At 42.4% G+C, this 27791-nt stretch overlaps 1 protein-coding gene across 5 annotated transcripts in view; it reads right to left on the reverse strand.

Moving 5' to 3' along the window:
* Positions 1 to 27791, reverse strand: part of KHDRBS3 (KH RNA binding domain containing, signal transduction associated 3) — a 101091-nt gene that overhangs the window by 21673 nt on the left and 51627 nt on the right. For 4 of the 5 annotated variants that reach the window (XR_010794357.1, XR_010794358.1, XM_066625239.1 and 1 more), the window contains exons 4-7: positions 27245 to 27391; positions 22143 to 22282; positions 8828 to 9020; positions 616 to 698 (exon numbers count right to left, since the gene is read on the reverse strand). Coding sequence is in view for 3 of the 5 variants with exons in the window: in XM_066625239.1 (XP_066481336.1) it covers positions 616 to 698; positions 8828 to 9020; positions 22143 to 22282; positions 27245 to 27391 (563 nt within the window). In the remaining 2 variants the exon portion in view is untranslated. The remainder of the gene's footprint in view (positions 1 to 615; positions 699 to 8827; positions 9021 to 22142; positions 22283 to 27244; positions 27392 to 27791) is intronic. The other variant, XM_066625240.1, reaches the window with a different exon arrangement.

Here is a 27791-nt window from a genome sequence, read left to right on the forward strand (position 1 = left end):
TGTATCAAAACATGTAATTCCAAAAAAATGAAGATATGTGAGAAGCCTAATAATACATTTCTGAAAATACGGTTATCTTCTTCTCAGTTAAAAACCATGGATTATTTTGAATTTAGTATTTATCCACTCCTAGAAATACCATACAAGATTGAAGAACAGATAAGCTTTCATGGCCTAATAGTTCACTTTGAAGTGGTACACAACCATTTTGCATGGGCTAAAAGAAAGTGAGTCAACATTCAGGTATCCAATAACCCATATCATATTTTTCAGTTTTAAGTGATCCATTCTCAAGGATCTAGGAGCCAATCAGGGGCTGAAACAGTGAAAGTAAGGAAAGCAGACTTTGGATAGGCAGCAGGTTCTTGATCTGCTTCCACTGCATACCAAGAGACAAAAGCGCATTAAAAAAATGTATGGTTACCTGGGGTACGCAGAGATAAGCAGAACTCATAAAAAAGCATGGTAAAATGACCCAGAGATGAGGCACATATAGAGCCAGGGCACTCCCTATTGACAAACTGGATATTTCAAGCCCCTAACCAAAACCTCTGACACTGCAATTAAACCCAGATTGTAGAAACTACTTTAAATACATTAATCCCTCTTCCTTACCTTTGTGCTGAGGTACCATAGCTGTTATCATATGAATCATAGCTCTGTTCATCATATGAAGTGCCATATCCATCGTCATATTCCTAGAAAACCAATTCCATATAAAAGCAGTATTAAAATTCAAGGAACGACTTCAGAGCCCTTGATAATGTCTATTTCTCAGTTCAAATATCAATAGTCCCTAAAATATAAATTCAATAATGGCATTGTGGACATTGGCCAAGTGCCAAGGCCTGAATCTAATGAAGCCCATGACTAGCTCTGTGTGCCAAAAGAAGCTTTGGAGTTTTGTTTCTCAGTTTCCCAGTGCCACAAAGTAAACATGAGAGCTACAGATGCTGCTTCTGCTGTGGTATGGGGATGTCCCATTCAAAAGTACAGAATCAAAAATACCATTGGGCATACCTAAAATTTTTCTTCCGATCCTGGCCCAACTGTGGAAGACAGAAGTTGAGCCATTACTGTAAGAGTAGGCAATCCAGAGACTTGTTTGCTGTTGCCACTGGAAACAGTATATTCTAATTTAGTGAGTGCTTGCATCAGAGTCAAGATGCCCTCCATCTGGACAAGGCTGCCTGCTGTGGCCTCAAACAGAGGAACAGGGTTGCTGGCACCCATTGCCCAACTTCATCTTCTACCCTCCAAGTATTATCTCATAAAAATTATCCTTGGTCATTCCCTTCTCTCTTTCAAGGTCCTGATGGGTTATATATTCCATACAAAATGGCAACAGGGCTAGAGCAAACCCTGATCATAATGACTGGGTGAGCACGTTCCACCCTGCTAAGACTGGTGGGTATGCTGGAATAGACTTTGGTTGCCCTAGGTCTCTAAACAGCTTGTCTCCCAACATGCGAGACACAAGCTTTTTTGACTCATCAATATTCTACTCTGGCCTGTTCAACATGAGACACTCCAACTTTTTATGAGGGCTACATTTTACAGTACAGACATTCTGTACTTATGCATTAAAATGGCTACAATTTATCTCAGTCAAAAGCAGTGAATTTTTCTGCTTTTGCTTCTATTGAAAAGAGTGGGACAGACCAAGATGGCTATACTAAGCTTGATGGTCAGGTATTAACTACTACTCCCTACTCCCTCCCTCACCTGAAATTTACATTCAGTAAAATGCTCTATGTTTCTCATCACTCCCTTCCAGTTATTTTAAGTGTTTAATGCTAAAATATGCAAGTAAAATCTACATTCACAGACTAAAGGAACCCCTTCTACAGAAGAATGACCTGAATTAATGGTTTACCTGAGCTGCAGCACCAAAACAGAAGGTGAGAGACACATCTTAAGTTATCCCGAAACCCCCAGATTCTTTTTAAATACCAATCATGGAGCTCAAGAACACTTTAAAGCTTGCCCTTAATTAGGTTTGACATCTTCATGGTAATGTTTTCTGTGTTTGAGGTTTCAAGTGCTACACATTTATTCTAATTTGGCCAGTTCTGCATATAAATTGATGTACTCTGAATTTTAAATAAATCTGATATATAGGAATTTGAAAATAAATTAGGCCTACCACTGGGTTTTTTTTCCAAATGTAAACCCTCCTACAATCCAAATATTTCTGCCTGGTTGTTTTTTTTCCAAATGTAAACCCTCCTACAATCCAAATATTTCTGCCTGGTCAGAGATGGGAAAAAATGCATGCCAAGGCAGGGAATGATATTCAAAGGAGGTTTCTGCCCTTGGTCTGCTCACACTTGCAAGCCTCATAGAGATAGAATTACAAACTTGATTTCTTTTCTAGGACCATGGCTAGCTGGGTGAATAAATCTTTTTGCGACCATGCGCCGGATGATTTTGGGTAGCAGGCCGGATCCAGGTTGCAAGTTGTAGGTTGCCTACTCCTGCCTTAAATAAAAGTTAGGGAAAATGGCATATGTCTATTAAAATTCACCCAATACCAATGAAACCTTATCCTATTTTTAAAAGGGCAATAATTTCTCCGCTAAAACATTTCTGTTCCACAGCTTAAAAGGTATTGGAGTAATGTGGCACTTGTAAAAATAGATTTCCAGGTTTATTAGAAAACCTCCCAGAAAATCATCTGCATGAAGGACATTTCACAAATTATACTTTTTTCAGGTGTATACTTTAAAAATGTAAAGAATGTGACAAGGTGGTGTTTGGAACAGTATTTTGCAGGTACACGCGATGGAGAGCCAGGACTGGCTGCAGCTCCTTGTGAATAATATATCTGGTGAGAAACCTAAGTTTGTCCCTGCGTGATGTGTGAAAACAGCCCAGAGAACAGTGTACTGGCAACGGGTAAAGCTATATAATATTTTATAAGCTGATCTTGAACCACTACTGAACTATCGATAGAGGGCTAAATGCTGCAGTGTCTCTGAAGAAGGTACTTGAACATGTGAACAGAAAGTGCCTAAAGGCAATGTGGGCTTTTGCCAGCAGTCAGTTTTACTTGCTCTGGAGTGTGCCCAGGATATGATGAGAACGTACCCTTTAAGAGCATGGAGGCAACTAGTTGATTCTCCAAGGACACCTTAATTGCATGATAGGCTGCAGCTGTGTTGACGAGGGAGGGGGACTAGAGACCATGAGCGGATTACTACCACTCACATAGCCTACTAGAAGGTTTGGTGGGTTCAACTTCTGATTGGAGGGGGTGAGTGGGAACTAAGTGTAAAGGCCCACCATTTTATTAGAGATGCTGTCTCGCCTCTTGGACTTTGATCATACTTTCTGCTACTAACTCTTCCATCAAGGAGGTTGGTCTATGTGAACTGATAAGAGACGACCAGGAGGGGCAAGCTACATTAGGTGAGTGTTAGTTAGCAAAGGAGTTAATTTTGGTGTGCTGCTGAGGACTGTCCATGCTGTACCTTTCTTGTTAAGTCTAAACTACCTTCTTCTGTGTAACCATCGTAGTTCCTAGAACAAAGCACCTAACCTTAAAGGAGTGTTTTGTTGGGTACCACGGGGGATCCAGGGAGGTAGCTGAATCCAAGATGGCTGCTTAATCAGCCACGTCTACCATAACCCAGGGTAAGGCCAGAAATTAGACTTAGATTTGAAGGTGCCAGAGCTGCCTCCCCCCTACACACAAATGCCAATAGACAACTTCTCCCTATCTCCTTTATGGAGATGTGAATTCATGAGTAGACTTAAATTGAGTTTGGGAGCTATCAGGGTCATTTAGTTTATGGTCCTGATTAGCAGTAATTTATGACAGAATAGACCTTCAATAGGAAATTGGGCCAATTCTTTTCATTGTTAGTCCTGTCTAGCATAATCCCTGTGCCTTCTGCATGCATGCTGAAGATTAAGACCTCATGGCTTTTCCTGTGTGCTTCTGCATACCCTTCCCTCCTCTGAGTACCTTTAAAGTCCAGTTGAGGTTGGGGAAGAGCTTCTGCCCATCTGTCATCTTGTATTGGGTCACACTTTACAAGATTAAGGATACCCTTTTAAGAAGGTAGCAGATATAGTCTTCAAAGCGGTGCCAGAGGAGACTGCTGCAGATTGGCACAGCAGAGAGGTGATGTCTGGTTGCTAGAGTAACCAGTGCGTGTTTCACCTATCTGCCAGATTCAGTGGAGTGCGCCAATGTGACAGTCAGGGCAACTGAGATATGTGTTCAAGGTGTCTCAGCAGTTAGGACACAGAACGTAAATGATCAGAGCTTGAAAAATAAAGCAGGGGAGTGGCGAAGGCCTTTGAAATGGCAGACCTTGTTTAAGTAAGTTTTCCATTCCAAAAAAGGCCAACTCAATTGAAGGCATTAAAGATTAGTTTATTGTCAGAAATTATGCAAATAGTCCCTGTACTAACTGGTCTGAAATCAATGCAGCTCATGTGAATGCCAACAGAAAGGGGCATCAGAAATGCACAGAAGGCTCTAATTAGATTTATTTTGCTAATTTCAGAGACTGGGGAAAAAGTTCTTGGTGCTAATTTTTGGTTTCTAAGAAGACAGGGCCATGAAGAAAGCTGTAACTTTATGAAAACCTAGCATATGCTTCAGTGTTTCTGCAGCCTCAGTGACCTAGTCCAATCTATGATACTGAATGCTTGTTCACTTGGAAATGACAGTTGCCTATTCAGCCTTCAAATGGGAAGGTATTCAATTCTGGTTTGAAGAATTCTACTCCTCATTTCCCTCAATTATACTGAGCCTCCCAATGAAGACCTCAAGGTTTCTGCTGACGCTATATTTTGGATAGCCCAATCCTACACAGGATTGGCTGTCACGCAGAAGCATTTGTGGCTAAATGGCTGCTGACAGCACGGAGTGCTCTGTTGATGGCCATTTTGAGACAGCTGCCACAAGAGGTAGCAGTGCTCCCCAACCATTGCTGGAGTCTGCTGCAGTCACCAGAGCTGGTAAGGCAGTGATAGGAGCAGGAAGGGGGTAAAACTGGGTGGGAGGGCAGGAATGGGGAGTAGAAAGGCTGCTGGAGGGGCTGGATCCAGTCGCAATGGTGTGTGCCGGATTTCTCCACTCGGTCAGCAGCCCCTCTCCATCATTCCCTCCTCAGACTCGTGCCAGCTAAAGAGCGGGAGACCCACTGAGGAGGGGAAAACTTACAGAGGGGTAAAGGGGTTTAAATGTCCTTTCCCCTCTGAAGCCTCCCAATCTACATACACCCCTCTGGATCCTCAGTGTCATACACCCCTATGGATCTACATACACCCCTCATGCTCCTTTTCAGCACAGCTGCACTAGAGGTGGGGAGAAAGGATAGGATTGGACTCTAAGGGTCAAATCCTATTCAATTTTCCATCACCGGTGCAGCCGCAATGCAGCCCCATGATAAGGGGACAATTGTTCCCTTACCTTAAGGTTGTCTCTGTGAATGCCTCCCCACCACAGGATGCAGTGCACGCCCCACTGGCACAGCTGCACTGGCACTGGAAAATTGGATAGGACTGGGCCCAAAGTTATTTCTACAGGATGAAGTAACATCAAGAAAGTTCTGTGAATGAGGTCTGAAACCTGGTACGAGTCCATTCCCTAAAATAGGATCCACATTTTTGCCAATGATTTATGTGGGCAAATTTAAAATGCATTCAAATACTGTTGTTCTTACAACATCAAAACATTCCAGTTTTATGCTTTAAGTGTGTGTTTACTATAAACACCTATTTGGAAAAAGCACACATACACCCCTCTGGTTATCAGGGTCTTTTGCAAGGCTGTTACTCCAAAAACAACAACAACAACAAAAAAGTCTTCATATAGCTAATAGCACAGTAGGGTAACATGAACTGTTTAACTGTTTAAACCCCAACAGATTTGTTTTTGAACAGATGCTGCCATCAGCAAGGCAGACTATGCCATGGGAACACTTTGTAAAAATGGATCTAATGAGAAACAGTTGGTTTGAAAGTCATTAATAAACATACAAATACATTCATTGATCACTTTGACACAATACATTAGGTTGTTCAGAGGTATGGTATGGAGATACACTCTGAAAAGCACAGCTCTAGTGCTAAATTTCTCAATGAGAACATTAGAGGACCTATTTCCCCCTGCAATGCCATGTCACTGGAGGGTGGGGGTGATGTCTGGGTCCTGACACATGGAAAGTCCAGACAGGAAGATGACAATGCCCAACTGGGCAGACAACACTTCTGAGTTTCGTTGAGCAGATGGCCTTGAATGTGCCCCAGACTCCTCTGCAATGGGTTTATCGGCAGACCCATTTATAAGGAAAAAATTCCCTGAAGGTAGAAAATGCAAAAACCACTTCTTTAGGGCAACAAAACAAATACCCTTAAAAAGAATTGCACTAATTTAGTGAGGAGTATTGATTTGAATTTCTTTGTACAAATCTAAAAAGGGATTATAAAAAATACTTTTAAAGCCAAGTGGCAAAATGAAAATAAAGATGGCCATTCTACAGTTATACATCTGGTTCTCATCTTGCATGCAATTTGAGATGGGCTCACCACCCTCCAAAACAGAGACAAATAGTTTAAATAATGCAGATGACTCCGCCCACCATCCCACTTCCTTTGTTTACTTTAAGGTCCCAGAGTTAGCCTGAAATGGGAGAATGAAACTGCTGCTCCCTCAGTGCCTCATGTCTCTCATTCTGTGCTTTCAGTTCTTAAAGAGACAGTGCGTCTCTTTAAAAACTTTAAAGAGTTGGCTTTAAAGGAATTTTGACTCCTGTATATGTGATTTTGGTTTTAAGATCTGACCTCAGAAAGTAATCCTTGGGTAAACCCCAACTTGAAGATGGTTCAGAAGCTGCAGAGGCCCAGCTGGTCACCAGGGCTCAGTGGGCTAATTCTGCTATGCCATTGCTCTGGAAGCTACACTGGCTGCTCGTTCCATTCCAAGCCCAACTTATGATTTTGGTGATGACCTTTGAAGCCCTCCCTGTACGGCACAGGACCACTATACCTCACGCTTTCCCCAATGCAATCTTGCACTTTCCCTAAAATCTTCAGACAGGACCCTTCTTGCCAACTGCACCTTCAATTTCTCTTCTTAAATACTTATTCAAATACAGTGGTGCCTCGCAAGATGAATGCCTCGCGCAACGGAAAACTCGCAAGACGAAAGCGTTTTGCGATTTTTTTGGTGACTCGCAAGATGAATTTTTCTATGGCGTGCTTCGCAAGACGAATTTTTTTGCAAATTTTTTGTTTGTTTGCAGTGATGCCTTGCAAGACGAAATTTTCGCAATACAAAACGACTCGCGGAACGAATTAATTTTGTCTTGCGAGGCACCACTGTAGTTGGTTCTCTAAGCAGGGGGCAGATTATCCTAAAGAAGTCCAGGCAGTTGTTAAAGTTACCCTGCATATGGGAATCCAAGCTGCTTAAGATAACTTGGTGGAAAAGTTCCTCTGATTGTTCTAGGTAGCTAAGTATTCAAAGAGAGAAACTGTTTTGCTCTTCATTTTGAGGTTTCACAAAAATTTTGACTAGATTGCACTGCCTGTCATTAGGCTGACAGCGTTAATTTCAATCTCATTTCTAAGCAGCATAAATCTCGAGAGATGTTGTAGATATTGTTTAGAATTTTGTGTTTATGCATTGAGCTTACTACATTTCTCCAAGGAGCTCAGGAAAGTACAGTGGGTCCTCCTTATCCGCAGGCCTAGCATCTGTGGACGGAATATCCGTAGATGCCGAGCTCATGGATGGAGGATCTCAGACAGCCTCCTGGACGTGACTGGAAGGCACTTCAGCGAAAACCAGAACTGCTTCCCAGTCACATCTGAAGATGTTCTAAGGCGCGGGAAGGCCACTAAAGAAGGCTTCCCAGATGCACTGGAAGGTAGTTCTGGTATGCCGCACAAATTGGAAGTGCTTTCCAGTCATGTCTGGGAGCTTCTGAGGTGGCCAGGAGGCCATGCACAACCTCTGGAGGGCTGAGCACAACCCCCAAGTAAGCAATTGCAGCACCACATGGCTCTCTTTCACTGATTTCATTATCTGTGGAATTCAGTATCCACAGGGGGTCATGCACTAGATCCCTTGCGGATACTGAGGCTCCACTATATATAAGTGGTTGTTTCCATTTTGTCCTCACAATCACTCCTTAAACTGAAACAGAGACATTTAAGCTCAGCTATTAAGCTTGAGGTCCTGATTCTACTTGGGGCTCAGCTAGAAATGACGCAAAAAATCATGATCTCCTGATGGTGTTTTTTCCCCCTTTTAATTTCCAAGTAGTCACATGAGAGTGTTAATTTGACTTTGGAAGCAGCAAAGGAGGGAAGGTACAAGATACCTTGTACTGCTGTTTTCCCCAGTACAACTTGTGCACCTCTGAAGCTGCCATTAGGCCCACTGATTGCTAGATTGAGTGGGGAGAGAAGATAGATAATTATATCTGGATGGATGGATGCTGTATGTATGCCTGTGTGTCCCAAAGCTAACATTAATTGTAGGGGGATGCGGTTTTGATCAGAGAACCAGCACACGATGAAAGGATTTAAAACAAATACTTTGCTACTTCCCCAATCATATTAGCATCTTCACACCATTACTCTGAAGTCAAAATGGGGATACCGGTCACAAATCTACCACATCACTTTCCATCCAAGAGACAAAGTAATCAGTCTACAAATGTAAAGGTGAAAATCAGTGCAGATTATGCTGTTACAGGCGCACTGGAAAGCTGTCCATTTTTCAGGCATTTAGTACAGACTTAAGAAAGGTCTGTTGAGTTCTACATCTCTCAGATAGACAATTTCAGGGGATTGTACTTACATAGTCTCCATATGTATCCTGTGCTAGAGGTGGTGGAAGAGGTCGATAGCCCGCAGATGGAGGAACTCCTCTTGCCCTGGGAGTCAGGAGACTACGGCCACGAGTAATGGGACCTCTACTGGGGGGTATTCCTCTGGGTGCCGGTGCCCCTCTTGGCACACCTGTGGGTGGGGGTGGCACCCCTCCACGGGCTCTAAGAACAAGGTAGCAATTAACACATGTAAGTGGTACGCTCCCATTCTTCCCTCCACAACGCTCTGTGCTGTGAACTGTGATCTGGAGATCAGTGCTACAGGTAAGCTTGAATAGTCCTGCAAAATAGCAGTTTAACCAAAGTCTGTTCATCATTTCTTAAAACTTTCGTGCTACTTCCTCACCCACAGAGAGCTTTCTTGACAGACTACATGCTAATTAAAATAAAATACAGACAAGTTGCTGTCATAATCTAAGAACACACAAAATCCCATAAATTTAGAACCAGCTTAAATAGTCTTCAGGGCATTTAAGAAAGAATTAATAATACAAGCAGGCCACCTATCTGCAGATTTGTTATCTATGGTTTCAATTATCTGCAGATCCACAGCTCCAGGGCCCCATGTGCCCCCCACTGGCTACCATTAATATTCTTTAAAGGTTTACCAGGAAGTGAATCTTGCTTTAAGCAGGTTGCTTGCTATAAGCATTCCAGCTCACAGCACAGCAAGAGCAAACTTCCACCAGCCTGAATGCCTGATGGAACTAGACCTAATGTTAAACAGGAAGTAGTCAGCTTCTGCTGTCAACCTGGTCTTGTTACACTATAAGCCGGAATGCTTATAGTGACTTGTTTGTGCCTATATCGCTAGAGAAGGGAGATGTGAACAGAGAAACAGTGAGTAAGCAATTGGCTGGTACAGATTCCTGTAGCCCCATTGTAGGAGGTGGGGTTTTACTTAGGGTAAGGGGATGAATGTCCCTTCCCCTGAAGAGACCTTCAGCGGCTTCCTTGGCCCTGCAGGATACAGGGGTGGCCATTTAAATGCTGCTGTAGCCTGCAGTGCCAGGAAGCATAGGATTGGCACTTGTAATGGGGAGCAGGCTCCTTCAGTAAGAGCAAATGGCAGGACAATTTAGACCCAGCCCCCTTTCTTGCCTCTTCTTTCCAACTCATGCATCCAATCTTTTTCTCCTCACACTTTGGTCAAGCTTTCCATTTCCTTGTGCCTCACGCCTGACTTTCTTTTTTCCTCCAGAGCCTGTTTCCCTTAAAATCTCATTTATATTCCTAGATAAACAGACCTAACAACCACAGAAAGGGAACATCACTCCTTCCCAGATATCAAACTCTTACCCCTCTACTCCACCCTCCCTCATTTACTTTTAGATAACTCTTTGAGTTCTCTCTCTCTCTCTCTCTCTCACACACACACACACACACACAGAGAGAGAGAGAGAGAGAGAGAGAGTTCATTTTCACTATTACTAAGCCTTTTGCACCACCATGTATTTTGATTCCCCTTTTCTACTATTGTAAACAATCCCAAATAAGCTGTGACTTGAACCCTCTGGATTCTCCTTTTCTCACATGAATATAAATTCCCCTTAAGTGTGCCATAACCAACAGTCAAAAATTCCTTCATGTGCTTGTTTGGGAACACATGTAGGTTCATTCCTTTGCGTTCCTGAGCAGGTGTGGTAACAAAGGAAGCAAGCAGACCCCATTCCAAATTTTGTTAGCCTGTGACAACTAGAAGCATTAAGACATGAGGATGGGAGTGGTTGATAGTGAAGAGCTATCTAGTTCAGACTATGGAACAGTAATTTTCAACCTTTTTCATCTCATGTCATGCTGATAAGGTGCCAAAATTGTCAAGGCTGTTATTTGACAATTGGCAAGACTTCCCATGCTACCAGTAGGAGGTTCACATCTCCCAATGGCCCTACTAATAAATGAGCCTCCCCCAAACTACTATGGCACACTTGCAGACCAGTACCTCAAAGTGCTGTGCCACACTGGTTGAAAATCACTGGTCTAGAACAGGGGTGTCCAAAGTTTTTGGCTGGAGGGCCACATCATCTCTCTGACACTGTGTCAGGGGCCAGGGGAAAAAAAAAAGAATTAATTTACATTTAAAATTTGAATAAATTTGCATAAGTTTACATAAATGAATATATTAAAGATGAACTTATATGAATGAATGAAGGTCTTGCAATAGCTCAAGGCCTATAAAAGGCCTTGCACAAAGCAAGCTGGCCTTTCCTTTGCTGCCTCTGCTGCATCACAGACATGAAACAGCAAGCAGTGGATGGAGCCCTCATCCCACAGCTCACGCGAGAGGTTAAACAGTCGCCCTCACGGTGAGAGCAGTTGTGTTGGGCCAGTGCGGGCTCCAACAAATCTCCAGAGGACCAGAGGCTCATTGGAGACTGGGGGCTCCCTGAGGGCCGCATTGAGAGGCCTCGAGGGTTGCATGTGGCCCCAGGGCCGGGGTTTGGGCACCCCTGGTCTAGAATATGCATTTCTAATTGGAAATGGCTCAACAAATAGCAGGGATTGATTCTCGGGCTGCTTCTCCTGAATACATTCTTTCTCCATACCAAACTATAGCTAATCAGGTCCAAATATCTTTATATGTGTTTAAGTGAGAGATGCAATTTAAATCATAAGGATACTAAAAAGCCTACTAACAAGAATGTATGGCAGCAAGCAATATTTGTTTGTGTGGTGATTTTGCTTGCTTAATTGGTAATCTCATTTGTAAAACCGTCATATCTGCCCAGGAGATAATTCAGTAATGTTATAATGAGACACATTACTTGGAATTAGTATGCATATATTCCAGTGATGGACTGATGAAATGTCCCCCTAATCTCAATAAGCAATCATCATCAAAACCCTTTTGGGGAGTCCAGAAACTCCAACTTCATCTATCTTCAAGTATATAGCATACACCAAAATGAATACAAGATGTTTCACATATTTCAAATAATGTTTAAAGTGTGTACCACTTGCAACCATATGGCTCTCTCTCTCTCCCCAGAGAACCATGGTGCAGATGACCAAAAGTCAATTTTTATTTGGGATTTAGCCATTTCCTGCTTTAACAAACAAAAGGACAAATCTCTATTAAAAGCCTTAAATCTGAGTAAGCAAAACACACACAGAGTTGCTTCATGGCATGGAAAATAATCTGTCACAAAGACTATTGCTTCTCCTGGTCATCTTGCTGACTCCTACATTGAACTAATTATATGGACACACATCTAGCTAATAGCATCTCTACCTAACAGCATCTCCCCACAGCAGTGAGAACATAACATTTGTGAGGGGCATGCTCAGTTAATAACTACTATTGCATGAAGAGTTTCCAGATCATATCCAGAAGTAAACTGTACTGAATCCCTCCACCTCCACTGACCTAACTACTCCATCAAAGGTTTTGCAACCTGCCTCTGCAGGCACAGAGCTTAAAGGCTCCAGAGTCATTGGCTGCAAGCTGCAGAATGATGGACACACCTAGAGGACCTACTGGAGGGAGGAAAAAGTGTGTGCTTCATGTGACTCCCCCCTCCCTGTCAGTGAGAGCGATGGCAGAATCGGACTGTCATTTTGTGCAGGTGCAGCAACTGCTGCATCAGTGCTGTTGCAAAAGTGCCTCAAAGCACTTTTACTTTGTTACAGGAGGGTGGAGATGAGGACAGATTGAGCCCAGGAGGAGAGCGGGATCTGTGGCAGCTGTGCATGCCGCATCCTATCCCCTTCCCAAGTCATTTCTGCCAACATGGATCTTATCAGACTTGCACCAGTTAATTAGTGGGAACAAGTCCAAGTAGACCTGCTGCCATGATGTTCCCAGAACAAGGGGACGAATGTCCCCTAACCTCAAGGAGACCTCCAGCCTGCTCAATTTGCACTTGGGATGCAGTGTGACACCCCCCCCCCCACTGCAACAGCACAGGTTAGGATTGGGATGTGAGTTAAAGAATTTAAAAAAAGTCTTTCTCCTACTCTTGGTGACGTCCCCTTCTGTGCATTCTCAAGTCCATTCTCCAGCAGAGCTGCTGCTGCTTCCCCCTCTAGGCCACCAACACCATTGATGAGGAGGCCCAGCTACTCTAATTAACAGCAAGAGCTGAACTCAGGCCTGCAACTATTCCTAGGTGCCATAAGGCTATATTGAATCACTGTGATGACCTGGTGCCCAGAATTTGTCAAGCTTTGATCTAGGGCAGGCCATGGTGAAGGGGTCAAGATGCAGCTTCTTTCTGCAACCAGCTGTTTGTATTCAAGGGAACCAATGTGGTGAGGGAGCTGTATAAAGGGCTTATCCATGTGGCATTACTTTTTAAAGTATGAGACCTTCCCACACAACTCTAGTAATACTGGAAGACACCCCAAATATCAAATTTGCTATTGCTTCTCATTGATTAAATTTGAGTATTTGCTCCTAATATAATTCAAGGATACTAACATATAAGGCAATATGGCTTCACTCATTTGCTGACAGGGATATGAAGCTGCCTTATACTGCAATTTGAGATACAGGTTGAGTCTCCTTATTCGTGAGGGTTCCATTCCCAGAACTCACGTGGATGGCAAAAATCGAACTAAAGCAATTCCATTTAAAAAACAATATCCTTTTGCTCAGTGGTTTAAAAACAGCCTTGCTGACCTTTTGTAATGCACACAGAGGCAATCAGTCTCTCTCCAGGCACTTAGAAAGGCTTCACTCTGAGGCAGCGACTCCTCCCTTCTCCAGGAGCCCAGCGCAGGGAAAGAATGGAGGAGGTGATAAAGACTTGCATTCTTTCACGCGTTAAGGGGAAAGGGAGGGGTTTCTTGCCTCGGAGTGAAGCTGTTCTAACTGCCTGGAGAGAGAATGATTGATGGATTATCTACTAGCTGCCCTCTACCCCATTAATGAGGTTATTGTTAAACATCTTTTTTCTTTTGATTTAAAGGGCCTTTCTCATTGCATTGAGATAAAACTGCAGGTAAAAAAAAAATCCATGGATAATTAGGTTATATCTGTATGAATGTCTATTTGAGTTATTACAGTATTTATGTCTATTTCATCGAGAAGTGCTGGCAACTGAACCTTGTGAACACAGAAGTCATGAACTCCACCAGTTAGAAACATAAGCTTTATGTCACAAGTTAGATGCACAAGCTTTATCAAGGATACCCAGTAAGAATTTTTGCATCAAAATAAGAAGAAAATTGTAACTCACAAAAAATGTATAAGCAAGACATCTGCTAAGATCGGTGTTCCAAAATGTTTCAATATTAATATTTAGCAAGGGAATACCCAGTTCTTTTCCACTGTATCTCAACAGCTCATTGTAGCTCAATATTCAGTTCTTTCCCATTGCAGTGTCATCTAACGTGCACAAGACTTAGGTTTAGGCATAATATTTCTGCATCCCCATTATGTTATCTTGCATCTTTTCATGATTACATATCAAATATTTGAAGGGGAGAGGAGCAGCAACCGAGTGTTTAAGCATTTGCAAATTATTTATTTCCTATTCCAATGCAAATGCCCAAGGCAGCTTACACATTCTGTACTAAAATATACAATATGTAAAACAATCAATATTTACTACATTTATTTCCCTTTTTCTCCCTGAGGGAGAAATCAAGCCAAACAAGTAAATAACAGAGGTAGCTATAAGAATGCATGATATTGAACTAAGACAAGGGTTCCACAAAGTGTGCATTGCAATGCCTTAGGGCAGCACACTCACTAGGATACCATGGGATGTCCCCAGTGGCCCCTCCTACCTGCTCTCCCAGTTACCACCATCTTGGATCTCTCAAGATTCCACAAGATCCTAGATGGCGGCATCCAACTGAGCCAGAAAGAAGGGGCTGTGGGGGCCTTGTGACCCAGGTAAGTCTGGGAACCAATGTACTGTGCTAAGGTTATGGCTGGCTACAAGAAGCAGTCCATGAAGTTTGATTAACCAGCATTCAAGGGATGGAAGACAAACAGAAAGCTACAAACATAAGTAGTGGGAACCATGGCTTAAAGCTGATGGTTTGGAGGGATAGCTTTCACACATGCAAATAGGTGCCACAGTGGAAACTTCGACACCTACCCCAACTTTCAAATTTCAGAGAAAGCAGACTATAAATTAAGATATTAAATGGAATGTTGAAAGCATTGGTTAGAACACTCTGTCATGGGTTAGAACACTCTGTCATGGAATAAAATGCTTCTTATTCACATTCTGTGCAGGGAATTATCAAATGATAACAGAAACAGTATATAAGACATTTAAAGGTGATTTTAAGTCCTGCATGAGAAAACATTCCAGTCTGTTGGCCCTCTAAGATTTACAAGAAGAGATGTCTCACACAGCAATGCCTTTACCCACTTTTCTTGTTCAGCTTCCTCGATAGTTCTAACCCTCTTAATGGGTGCAGACAGCTTTGGGAACCAATCCAATTTATTTCAACCACTTCAACTGATTGGATCAATTGCTCCTGCCTCTTTTATTTGCCTTGTGTTTTGTCCCATCTCATCCTTTAACCAGAGAGGAAATCTGCCCCAGAACAGAGGTTTTAAAGAAATGCGAAGAAAAAAAGGAGAAGTGTATTTAAAACCTGTTTTCCCCAATTAACAATATGCACAAAACAGTATCTGTTCTATATGTACCTTTTTATCTTTGATGTCCAAATCTTTTCTATTGTGACCTTGTAGGGTCACATTCTGTTCCCATAAAGTTTTTTTCAAGATATTCAGGGTCATGCACATTCTCACCCAGGCACATTCCATTTAACTAAATGCAAAGTTATGCCAAAGACATCACAATGTTCCCAAATGTCTTTAATGTGAGGGATACTCTAAGTTCTCTGCTCCCTGAAATTTTATTCCACCTAACATGCTTTTAAAAAAAGACAGCTGATAGTCTAACTACACAATACACCTCAAAGAGATGTTGTGAGGACAAGGGGAGGGAAGGAATCAAGTATGCTACCCTGAGCTCCATGGAGGAAGGGTGGCATTAAAATGTGAAAAATAAAAATAAATCAAAATATTTTGAAGCTTTGGTTAACAAAAACTATGGTTAGTAAAAACAATGATGCAGACATAATGCTAACCATATTTCAATCCAGTGCTGAAGGGAAACATGGGCAGGATACATGCACAAGGAGAGAAAAGCAGGTGAGGAAAAGGAAATGGTAAAATTATTCTGGGTCAGGTCAAATTTCTGAGGAATTAGCAGGGATATGCCGGAGCCACAGCACCGAGACTCTTCGAATCCCAAGTCTCCGCCCCTGACTCAAGTTCAAGGTGGCTGTCATGACTCATCCAGAACCATTTTTGAGTCAATTTTACTAGAATCTAAGTCTTTCTGAAAAGTGAGTCAAGCTCCAAAAGCGGTGAGAAAAAAAAAGCAAGCAAGCAAACACACACAAAAGTAAATCTTGAGTATTTTCAATTTTAGGGCAAAATCCCTGCGTCCATAACCAAGTTTTTGACACATGTGATTTGAGTCCCTACGAGTAACAAAAAACACATGTTTTCGTTACTCAAGTCCGAGTTATTTGAGTCTCGGTCCACCCCTGAGAATTAGCAAGGAGAGTACAGGCATGCCCCCATATCCATATCCCCGTATCTGAATCCCATTGCTTCTGGAAGGTCTTCTGAGCCTGGCAGAGGCCACATGTGTCCGCCCATGGCCTCTGCTGGGCTCAGAATGACTGCAAATAGTGAAAAACGCTACTTTTGGTTTCTTTGTGAACATTGGAAGTGATGTTTTTAATGCCTTATAAGGCATAGAGAAGGCTGCGGAAGTCCCAGAGGGGGGTATGCAGGGGGAGGGCTGGGGAAGCCCTGGAAGGGGCATGTGGGGCTTTCCAACACCTGCAGATATGGGATATGTGGATACAGAGGACGTCCTGCATCTTGGTGACCTTTACAGACCTAGACACATAATAAAGACAGGAAAGTTTTCTAAGAGTGTTGACATGGTTCCTATTTCAGATGCCCGATTACGGCATTCCCCATTGTATTTCATCATCCAAACCTTCTCATAAACAGGTTGTAAGCTGATTGAGGGTTCTTGACACTAGGGAGGGGGGAGGAAGCAGAAGATGCAGTACAGACTCCAACATAAGAAGTTTAATAAAAGACAGAAGGTGTATGCTGACTGAACTGTTTTTGTATGATGAAATGAACTGAGTCAGACTGCAATCTCTTCTTTCAGAGAGGTCTCAGTAACTGGTCATTTGAACAGCAAAGAGGTTACAGTAGATTTGTTTGTTTTCTCTCCCCAGTAGGGCAACACACACATGCAAAAGGAATTTTGACCTCTTCTGTTAATACCACAGCATCTGAAGGACAACACGGCAATATTAGATATCATTTGTCCTGCCCAGAACTTGCAACTGGAAAAGGTATCCAGAGAAAAGAACCTACACACTTTGCTTGATACTTAATGGATAAAAAGTACTCAAAAGGCCCTAACAGAATTATATGCACAGTGCATAAATGCACATGGTGTTTTACGGAAAAAAGGCTGAAATTTGCAAACAGAAGAAAATCCACTCTGAAAAAAGAAGCAGTCCCTCCCAATAACTTACTGCAGGGGCAAACTAATAGACCAATATAACTAAAACATAAATCCAGAGAGATGATTAATTAACAAAAGGTATATGGACAGAGGATCCTATAGTTGAAGAGTAGTTATGTGACAGACAGGTGACAGCCCAATCCCATCCAACTTTCCAGTGCTGATGTAGCCATGCCAATAGGACACGCACTGCATGCTGTGGTTTGGGGACAGTTATGGAGGCCTCGGCAAGGTAAGGGAACAAATGTTCTCTTACCTGGGAGCTGTACTGCAGCAGCAGCAGCACTAGAAAGTTGGATAGGCTTTGGCCTTGATATGGGCAAATGCCGGACTGCAAGTCACTAGTATTTGGGACAGGAAATGGAGAAGAAAATACAGGGCCCACATCAGAGATTGTTCAATTGGGTAAAGAAGAACTTCCACATTCTATATTCCATTGCACTGTCTCTACCATGTGCTTACACTATACATAAAAATGATCTGCTTGGAGTAATCAAACTATCTTGGACTACAGTGCAATTAAATTGCAACTTTCCACCACCATAGGAAGTGCCCCAACAGAAGCCAAGTCCAGCACTATCAAAGGTCCATCTAGTCCAAGGGTCACAACCATTTCAGTAATTCTGAATGTTAGTAAGGTCAAGTACTTTCAGGCACACAAGAAATGTACCACATCACAGTATCCAATATCGTTCCCATCTCTCCAGTAATCATTATAGCCACCATGTATGATAAACCAGTGCTACCATATTATAGATGAGAGAACTGAGAGTGAGAGATAACAGCTTACTGAAGGCCATCTAAATAATTTATAGATGACACAAGTCTTGCAAAAGGAAAAAAAAATACACACAAACAGAAATTAACAGGCCAAGCCTAAAGTCCCATGCTGCAATCCAGTGGGGCTTGTGCAGCTTCTGCCATAGCCAGAACAGGACAACAGGTCTCCTTGGGGGAAGGGGACCACCTCTGTGCGACTACTCAGATCGGCACCAGTGATATCGCTGATGCAAATCCGAGTCAACCTATGACAAGCTTTTAGGGCCAAGAGGGGAAAAGAAGGCAGAAGAAATGCTCTGTAACACTTCTCCCCCCACATTCTGCCATCCCACACCACCCACCAGGCAGTGAACCTGCTCCAGCATGCGCAAGCCTCCAAGTGGCAGCAACAGGCCACTGCAATACTTGCTGCCAGCACCGCGGGCCTCTACGAAGCCGCAACATCCCTTACTGTCAACCTCCCTTTGCTGTCACAAAGCTAGTGACAACATGCAAGCCAGTATAGGGTTGGGTCATAAGACAGCAACTGTGTAACAAATTACAGTATCAAATATTTGTAATAAGGATACCTCCACAGTAGCATAGCTAGGGGGTGGACAAAACAGTAAGTACTGCAAGCACCACAATGCACAGTGTAAGCAGTCCCTCCCTCTCACTGTTGGAGACATTTTGGGCAGCCATGGTTCCAATGGCAAGTGGAAGGAACCACTTACATGGCATGTTGCAGCTCCTGCAGTACTTACGATTTGCCTTCCCTCTAGCTACTTACAGTGCATACTAGTAAATACATGATCTGAAAATAGCACAATATTGAAATAAGACAACCAAACTGAGAATCAAATTTTAAAATATGATAATTTAACAGAACAAGCATACTGACAGAGCTGTGCCAATGGGGCATGTGATGCATCCTGCAGTTGGGTGGCAGTCATGGAGGACTCCTCAAAGTAAGGGAATGTTTGTTCCCTTACCTTGGTGCTGGAAAGTTGGTTAGGACTGCACCCTTAATTCCTTAGTCAGGAGGGAGTGTTTGGGTAGAGGTGTCTGCCTGAGGTCTTCTGCCATGAAGAGAGATGCAAAGAACTTATTTAATTTCGCTGCTATCTCCAAGTTCCCTTTTATCTCTCCTTTTCCTCCCTCACCGTCTAGTTGGTCAACCGCTTCTCTGGCAGATTTCCTACTTCTAACATACTTGAAGAAGCTTCTATTATTTCCCTTGATGTTGCTGGCCATACGATTCCCAAAGTCATTCCTGGCCTCCTGTATCACCTTCTTACAGTTCTTTTGCCAGAGTCTGTATTCCTTTTTATTCTCCTTATTTGGGCAAGACTTTCATTTATGGAAGGAAGTTTCCTTGCCTTTTACAGCCTCTGTAACTTTGCTTGTTAGCCATGCTAGCAGACTCTTAGTCGAACCCTTCATTGTTTGCAGTACATACTTCCACTGGGCCTCTACTATATTGTTTGAAACAGCCTCCATGCACTCTGGAGAGACTTGACTCTTTTTACCTTCCCTTGCAATTTCTTTCTAACCAGCCTCCACATCTGAGGGAAGTTCACTCTTTGGAAGTAAAGGGTTTTTGTTTCGGATTTGCTTGTCTCTCTTCCCCCAACATGCAAGGCAAATCAGATTGCAGCACAGTCACTGTTCCCCAGTGGCTCAGTAACATTCACATCCCTAACCAAGTCCCAAATACCACACTGGAGATGCGGTTAACTGGAGGTTTTAAGTGTTTTCTGTATAAAAGGCATGCTATTATAACAAAACAAAACCCATTCCAACCCACATGTGAAGTTAGGAAGCAATCCTAACCCACTTTCCAGCACTGGCATAAGGGTAATGCAACTTTGAGGTAAGAGAACAAACATTGCCATACCTTGTATCACCTTCTTTTATAATATTATATTATAATGCCGTTGTACAAATCTATGGTAAGGCCACACCTGGAGTATTGTGTCCAGTTCTGGTCGCTGCATCTCAAAAAAGACATAGTGGAAATGTAAAAGGTGCAAAAGAGAGCGACTAAGATGATTACGGGGCTGGGGCACCTTCCTTATGAGGAAAGGCTACGGCGTTTAGGCCTCTTCAGCCTAGAAAAGAGACGCCTGAGGGGGGACATGATTGAGACATACAAAATTATGCAGGGGATGGACAGAGTGGATAGGGAGATGCTCTTTACACTCTCACATAACAACAGAACCAGGGGACATCCACTAAAATTGAGTGTTGGGCGGGTTAGGACAGACAAAAGAAAATATTTCTTTACTCAGCGTGTGGTTGGTCTGTGGAACTCCTTGCTGCAGGATGTGGTCCTGGCGTCTAGCCTAGACGCCTTTAAAAGGGGATTGGACAAGTTTCTGGAGGAAAAATCCATTACGGGGTATAAGCCATGATGTCTATGCGCAACCTCCTGATTTTAGAAATGGGTTATGTCAGAATGCCAGATGCAAGGGATGAGGTCTCTTGTTATCTGGTGTGCTCCCTGGGACATTTGGTGGGCCGCTGTGAGATACAGGAAGCTGGACTAGATGGGCCTATGGCCTGATCCAGTGGGGCTGTTCTTATGTTCTTATGTTGAGGAGGCCTCCGTGACTGCCCCCCAACTACACGATGCAGCACATGCCCCACTAGTACAGCTATGCCAGTGCTGGAAAGTTGGTTAGGACTACGCCCTAAAGCAAGGAATGGAAACCCAGGACAAATCAATGCTGCAACATACAGCCTTGGGCAACAGTCTATGCTGAACTCCTTCAGCATATCTCACTGAGATATGGCTTCATGCCCAAAGAAGCTTCATATCAACATTCATAACAATCAACTAAGGGCCAATCTTTTCCAACACCGATGCAGCAGTGCCAATGGGGAATGTGCTGCATCCTGCAATGGGTGGGCAGTCACAGAGGCCTTCTCAAGGTAAGGGAATGTTCGTTCCATTACTTTGGGGCTGACTACCGTTTTATCAGCACTGGAAAGCTGGATAGGATCGGGTCCTTACTCTCAACTAAAGCTGCTTTTTTAAAAGGCATGCAGACACGTTGAAATGGAAATAAACTCAGATCAAATCTACTGTTCTTTTATGAACTTTTTTTAACTCTTTGACTTACAAAAGGGAGAAGAAACTATAAAAACTATTAAGAAATCCAATCGTTAAGTCTGAATAGAGAAAGATCGTAAAACTGTGATCTAAATGGCTTTTTTAGAGCAGGGCTGTCCAGACCCCGGCCCATGGGCTGGATCCAGCACCCGGTCTAACTCCTCCCCTGTGAGAATGAAGCTTACCGTTCCACGGGGGAGCCTCTGTTTTACAATGCCAATCTCCCCCAAACTACACTCCAGTCAGCTGCTTCCAGGTTCTGTTGCCCCAGCAGGCTTTGTGCCCGGATTTCCAGGTAGGCACGGCTCCCTGGAACACAGTTTGGGGAGATCAGCCGTAAGGTAAGCAGGCTCCCCAGCAGAATGGAATGCTCGATTTGTTTAATCCATGGCAACAAATCACAATCATTACCATGGAGTGGTGAAGCCCAGTGGACAAGTGTTGAACACATGCAAGATGGCTTGGTATGTGTCCTTATCAACCAGAAGAGTTCAAATTCATATGAACCTGTCTTAGAAAGAGTCAGACCACTGATCCATCAGCTCCATGTTTTTTATGCGTATTAGCAGTGACTTTCCAGGGTTTCAGGCAGGGGTAGTTCCCAGGTTAGCCTAAAGATGCTGCCAAGTACAGAACCTGAAATCTTTATGCAAAGCAGGTGTTTCATCTTTAAGCTACAGCCCCGCCCCATCTGACTTCCAAGGCAGTCCTGGATTACCACATCATTTATCCACAATTCGACATCTAAAAGGATGTTAATCTATCTGAAAATGTGTCCAAGCAATTACAAGGAGGCATGAAATTAGGTTATAAAAAGCACTTTCACACACTTAAAAAAAGAGAGATGTCGTTAGGCGCTAGTCATTAGGCACTGCCTACCTTGCCAAAGCAGGGGCTGGTACACCTCGTGCTCGCAAAGGAGGTTTTCCCCGAATGACTGGAACTTCTGCATTTTCTGAGCCACCATTTAAGTACGTCAATTCCTGCAGTTGTGCCTGTCTGATTTCATCGTTATAGTCCTAGGAAGGAAGGGAAAAAAGGCTATTCAGTTACTTTTAAAAGGTACATACTCTGTATACTGTGTTTTGGTTGCAAATATCTAACAAACATTATTAAAACTGCAGAACTGGTACATACTCTGTTTACAATTCATGAGATGACTTGCTTTTATTGTTAAAGTGAGGAGAAATGGAAAGAGATTTGAAACAAAAGGTAATTCCCACAGGAGTTGGGCAGCCACTTAGATCCCAGAGTTTCAAGTTTTGACTAAACTGTTGCTTAGATTGGTACTCTGCCTCCCCTCTGGAAGCTCAGTCTGTGCTTTGGGGCAAGTGATAAAAACACAACTGCCTTGCTGGGTCAGACCACAGTCCACATAGTTCAGCATTCCATTTCTCAGAGAAGTTGCCATCCACGTGTGTCAGAGTACTCACAAACAGAGCTTGAAGGGGATAGCTTTTTCCTGTTCTTCCTTAACATCTGTTATGTAGTGATATTTTGATTCCACACATGGAGGTTTCATTTAAGTTAAGAGTAGTCAACAAGTCTAACCTCATCTTATTTGGTTAAATCCTTTAAAAAAAACTGAATTACTTTATAAAGCATCTAAATATGAACTCTGCTGTAAAACTGTAGTGACCACTATGTTGCAGCTGTACTATGAGTGCACAAATGCATAAAGATGGCCAAAGTCTGTCTGTCTTTAGTGCCACCACCCTAAACTAAAGCTACACCTGCACAACATTGCTATTCATGCATTCCAGTATACCAGTACGATATAAGACAATGAGCTCCGCACTCCACAATGCCTGATCAGATGCTATGAACCATGTTTGCAATTACTGTGGGGAGAAGCTACAGAGATGCTCAAAGAATTGGGATCATGACCATATTGGTACAACCCAGAGACTGGACAAGAATTTTAGCCAGATTGTCAGACAGATTTTAATTAGAAACAAATATCAAAATATAAGCCAGTTCCAAACAGAATATAATATTGTGGCAGGCATTTTTAACGTAAGGTTGCAGTATCTGGTAGATAATGAATAGTTTATTTCTGTCTCAGTGGATGCTTTGAGAAGTGTTCGATTTAAAAACACCCAAGAGTGAAAAAAATTTCCAGCCAGGAGCTCTAAGTAGTAAATACAATGCAGGCAGTACATTCTTCTACTCTCCACAGAGTTCCTTTCAAGAATATTGCAGAATTGAAAACAAAGTTATTTCACTGGTTGCAGAGTGCCTCTCAAGTGCAAGGAGAACTTCAAAGAGATGAACACTCCTTCCTGTTCAAAGAGGCAGCACTCTTCCTCATCCAGGACACAAAAATAGATAAGTGAGCTAATGTTAGTACTTCAGAGTTCAATTTCTATTCCAGGGGATTCTATAATTGAGTTTGATAACGTTGTGTGAAAGAGTAACAGGGATGACAGAGTCCAATCTGGCGCCTTTCATCTTATTCCAAACCTTGCTCTGTGTGGGTTTCCTTTCCCACTAAAGAAATTTATTCAAAACTCTACCAATCCTGACAGGATTTATGATTTTCAACAGTACATAAATCAAACAACTGGATGAACAGATTGGATTTTTCTAGACAAAAGTCTTCAAAGCCTGTTGTGGGAAGGGAGTACACCAAATGGGCTTTGGAATATTTACCTAGCTTTTCAATAAAGGCAATTACTTCTGTTTGTTATAAAGCAGCAAACACAGGATGTGTGAATCATTTATTTGTTACCAAATGAATAGCCAGCTGCAACTGAAGTCTCCACCAAAAAACTGGGTAATGAGTTCACAACCTACCACAAGTCTCTCAGGAACCACACAGTCAGGGCATTCTAAGTTAATAAATGAAATTAAATGCATGTACTGTATATCCTTTTTCCCCACTACAGCACACTAACCAGACTGAGTTCTATTTGGACATCTGACAATATTAAAAAGAGAAGACACCAGCATGCCGAGTATTAAACATTACCTTAGAGCTCAGTTGTTGCTAGCAAAATAGTCACTGACCAACACATTGGTTGTTATTAAGGTCTGTTTATCTAAGGGTATAAGCTTATCTATTACTAATTTTAAGGCAAATCTCTCAAGGCAATCACATGACAGGAACACAGGACTGAACAGAATTTCTGGAAATTTTATGGATACAGCCTTGGGCTCATGTTTGGCTCTTTATTTGGTACAGGGTTGATTTTTTTAATGCATTGTTATAATTATGCAATCTGTTATTCCAACTACTGCTCAAGGGAATAGCAAGAAGATCCTAATACAAAACCCAAAAGATAAGTTTGGTATCAAAGAGCTCTATGACATAGACTAGTTTTTCTCCTAGGTAATCAGAAGCCAACTTGCTTGTTTTCAGATCTAAAATAACAAGAGGGGCCTGACTCAATAGAGATAATGAGATAATGAAAAAGGTTGCTTTGTCTTACTCATAATGAAGTGCTGCTATGCAATTACTATTCTATATTTATTTAATTTGCAATTGTTGATATTGATAGAACAACTCTTGGACATCAGAACATTCCAAAGCATATTAACGAAACAGACTAATAGAGAATGAGTATATCACCTACACTGACTGACAAGGTAATGCCAGGGTTACAAACAGGGGTCTTTTTGAAACCTATCTTGAGATGCCAAAGTTTGAATGTGCAGCCTTCTGCAGATAAGCATGTACCCCACTGCTGAGCTACTGCCTTCTCTGAACAGAACCTATCACATTCAGGATTATATTGAGAGTTGCCAGATTTTAACTGCTAAACATCTGGTACTTGCTGGGTGGATCATGGGGCACTGACTGAACAGAGGCTGCTGTTCTAAGGTGGGTAAGCCGTATCTCCAAACTAGAGCTGATACAGCCAAATAGGTATTTTTGGAACCAGCACCCCAAAAATATCCAAGAATAGGTCAAACTTTCAAAGTTGGGCAGTGTAATAATGAACACAGAATACATGCTCTAGCTTGCAACTGGTCGGACTAGAGAAGTCTAGAAGACAACCCTAGAAATAATGTTGGGAAATCTTTCATCTGAGATCACACCACAAATCTAGCAAGACCTGAGCCATGAGGCAATACTGCTTTTATGGGTGGGGTTCTAGACTAACTGTGGGCAGAGCTATACATCAAACACCATTTTGGCCAAAATCCATTCATGACACATTAACAACACTGCTCAGGCAGGGCCATAACTAGTATAACAGGACACATGGCTTGTTATCCTTTACAATCATTTAGGAGGTCAGGGTACTGTCTACTGAATGGAGTAGTGTATTTAAAATGCTGAAAGATCATCTTTGATATCTGCTGATGAGTTCAGTTTTAATCCTATATACCTCTTCCATTAATAGTATAAAACCAACTCTTATGATGCATTTCTTTAATTAATGGCCATCTATTGATCTGAGCATATATTGTATGCTTATACATCACTGCCCACTTCAGTTTAACCATTATTTCTCAGCTGCAGATGGTAAGAAAATGAAAAAAAAAAAATGTCTTGCTGGATCAGATCAAAGGTTCATCTCCTCCAATATTCTGTTTTCAACTGCAGTCAGTCAGCTACCTCTGGAGTCTCATAAGCAAGACATAAAGGTGATTCCTTTGTTTATCTCCAGCTCAGCCTTTGGCAGTCAGAAGTATGCTGCCTTCTATTGAGGTTTACTGCAGAGCTAGTAGCCACTGATACCCCAACATTTCATGAATTTTACCATTTCCTTCCAGAATTATATTTATCAACACATGCAAAGTACTTTGGAGGGTGCAAAGCATTTTACTTGTATTAGCTAGATGTAGCCTCACAAACAACATGTATGACAAGTACTATTATCCCCATCTTGCAGCTGAGAGCTGAGGTTGAGAGGGAGTAGCTTACCTAAGGTCACCTCGTAAGTTCATGAGAGATGTGAGATTTGAATCAAGGCCACTTTGATTCACAACTCACAGACCAATTCTATGTAACTCCCCACATGGCATGGCAGCAGTGGCACTAATACAGCATCCTTTGTATCCCACAGGGAAGCTCAGCATGTTGAATTCTCCTATAGGTAAGGAAACATTTGTTCCCTTGTTCCAGGCCAAGCCCCCAAAACCACCATGGATCAACTGAGACCTGTGCTAGCACTATAGTTGGTGCAAATCCACCTTAACCCATGAAGGCAGATCAGGTCCTGGAAGGGAATTAAGATTCAGCAGGCACCACTGCCACCAAATCCACCCCCTTTCTGGGCCTAATCCAACCTCCACCTTGACCCAGTTGCCTTCCCATTTCACCCCTTCCTGCCTCCCTCCCAACCCCTGTGTGCACTTACTGATGGCAACAGGCATCCACTCCCCATTGTCATGTGGACCAGACCACTTGCTGCTTGAGGCAGCTGCCAATCCACACTCGCTGGCATTGCCATGTTTGTGACACCCATAAAGCTGTTTATGTCACCACAATGCTCATTCCGGCAGTGTAAACAGCCCTTAGGACTGGACCATCAGTCTCTTGAGTCACTTTTCCTAATCTAAGTGGCAGTCACCATCTCTCGTTGCAATGTACTTCATATATCCGTTCCAAGGACAAGCTGATACAAGATCAACAGCTATTTGTGGTTGCTTAACCTACAATCAACCATAGCAATAACTCGATCTTTGGCTTCCATGATTACCAAATGGCTCTGAACTGCAATTATGTTACCAATCATGAGGGGATAGAGCTCTATAAAACAGCAGAACATATGCCAGAACTCCTTACAATTGCAACTGGTGTCTTTGTGGCCTTGAAGATACACCATAATGCTCTTGGTAGGAAAAGAAACTATGCCCTAACAAGAGCAAATTAACTCCAGGATGTTGATTTTTTACTGAAGTGATGGCCAAGTGAACCTCCAAATTATATTTACATTCCAACTCAGAAAACTTAAAAACACCTTCTATAAACGTTGAGGCACTTTTCATGCACAGTAAATAGCAAAATACAGATTACAATATGTACTAACCGGGATGAGAAATTTCTTAATTTCTTCCAGTGCATGTCCCATTCTAGCATATGCTTCTGCTGGTGGGGCAAACACTTCAATTAACACATGCAGGTCATCATTTAAATGGAAGTACTTTGCTTCTCCACTTTTCCTCAATTCTTCTTCCTGGCAAGACAGAAGCATTTTATATAAAATCATCATGGAGTCGTGGGAAGAGTAAAAGCAAAGTTTCAATTGCAGGAAGCTTTTATTTATTGTAGACTAAACAATGCTGGACATAAACATACTGCTTCAACTGACACCTTCAGGTTTAATCTTTAATGTATAACTTTAATATAGTGTTCCCACACCTTATAATGATCTCCTATTTTATGCAAGAGCATATGACCAGAGAAGAGACTTACAAGTCCAGATATATCATTTGATGCCAACACAAGAGCTTCTGTTAGAAGAGGCATCCCAGCATGAGAGTTTATGTATTACTCTAACTGGGCTTTCCACTCTCTCCTTTACCTTATAGCAACACTTTCAGGCTTGTCCATTACCAGAGATGAAAATTCACAGT

Source organism: Tiliqua scincoides, chromosome 4, assembly GCF_035046505.1.
Source record: "Tiliqua scincoides isolate rTilSci1 chromosome 4, rTilSci1.hap2, whole genome shotgun sequence".
Lineage (NCBI taxonomy): Eukaryota > Metazoa > Chordata > Lepidosauria > Squamata > Scincidae > Tiliqua > Tiliqua scincoides.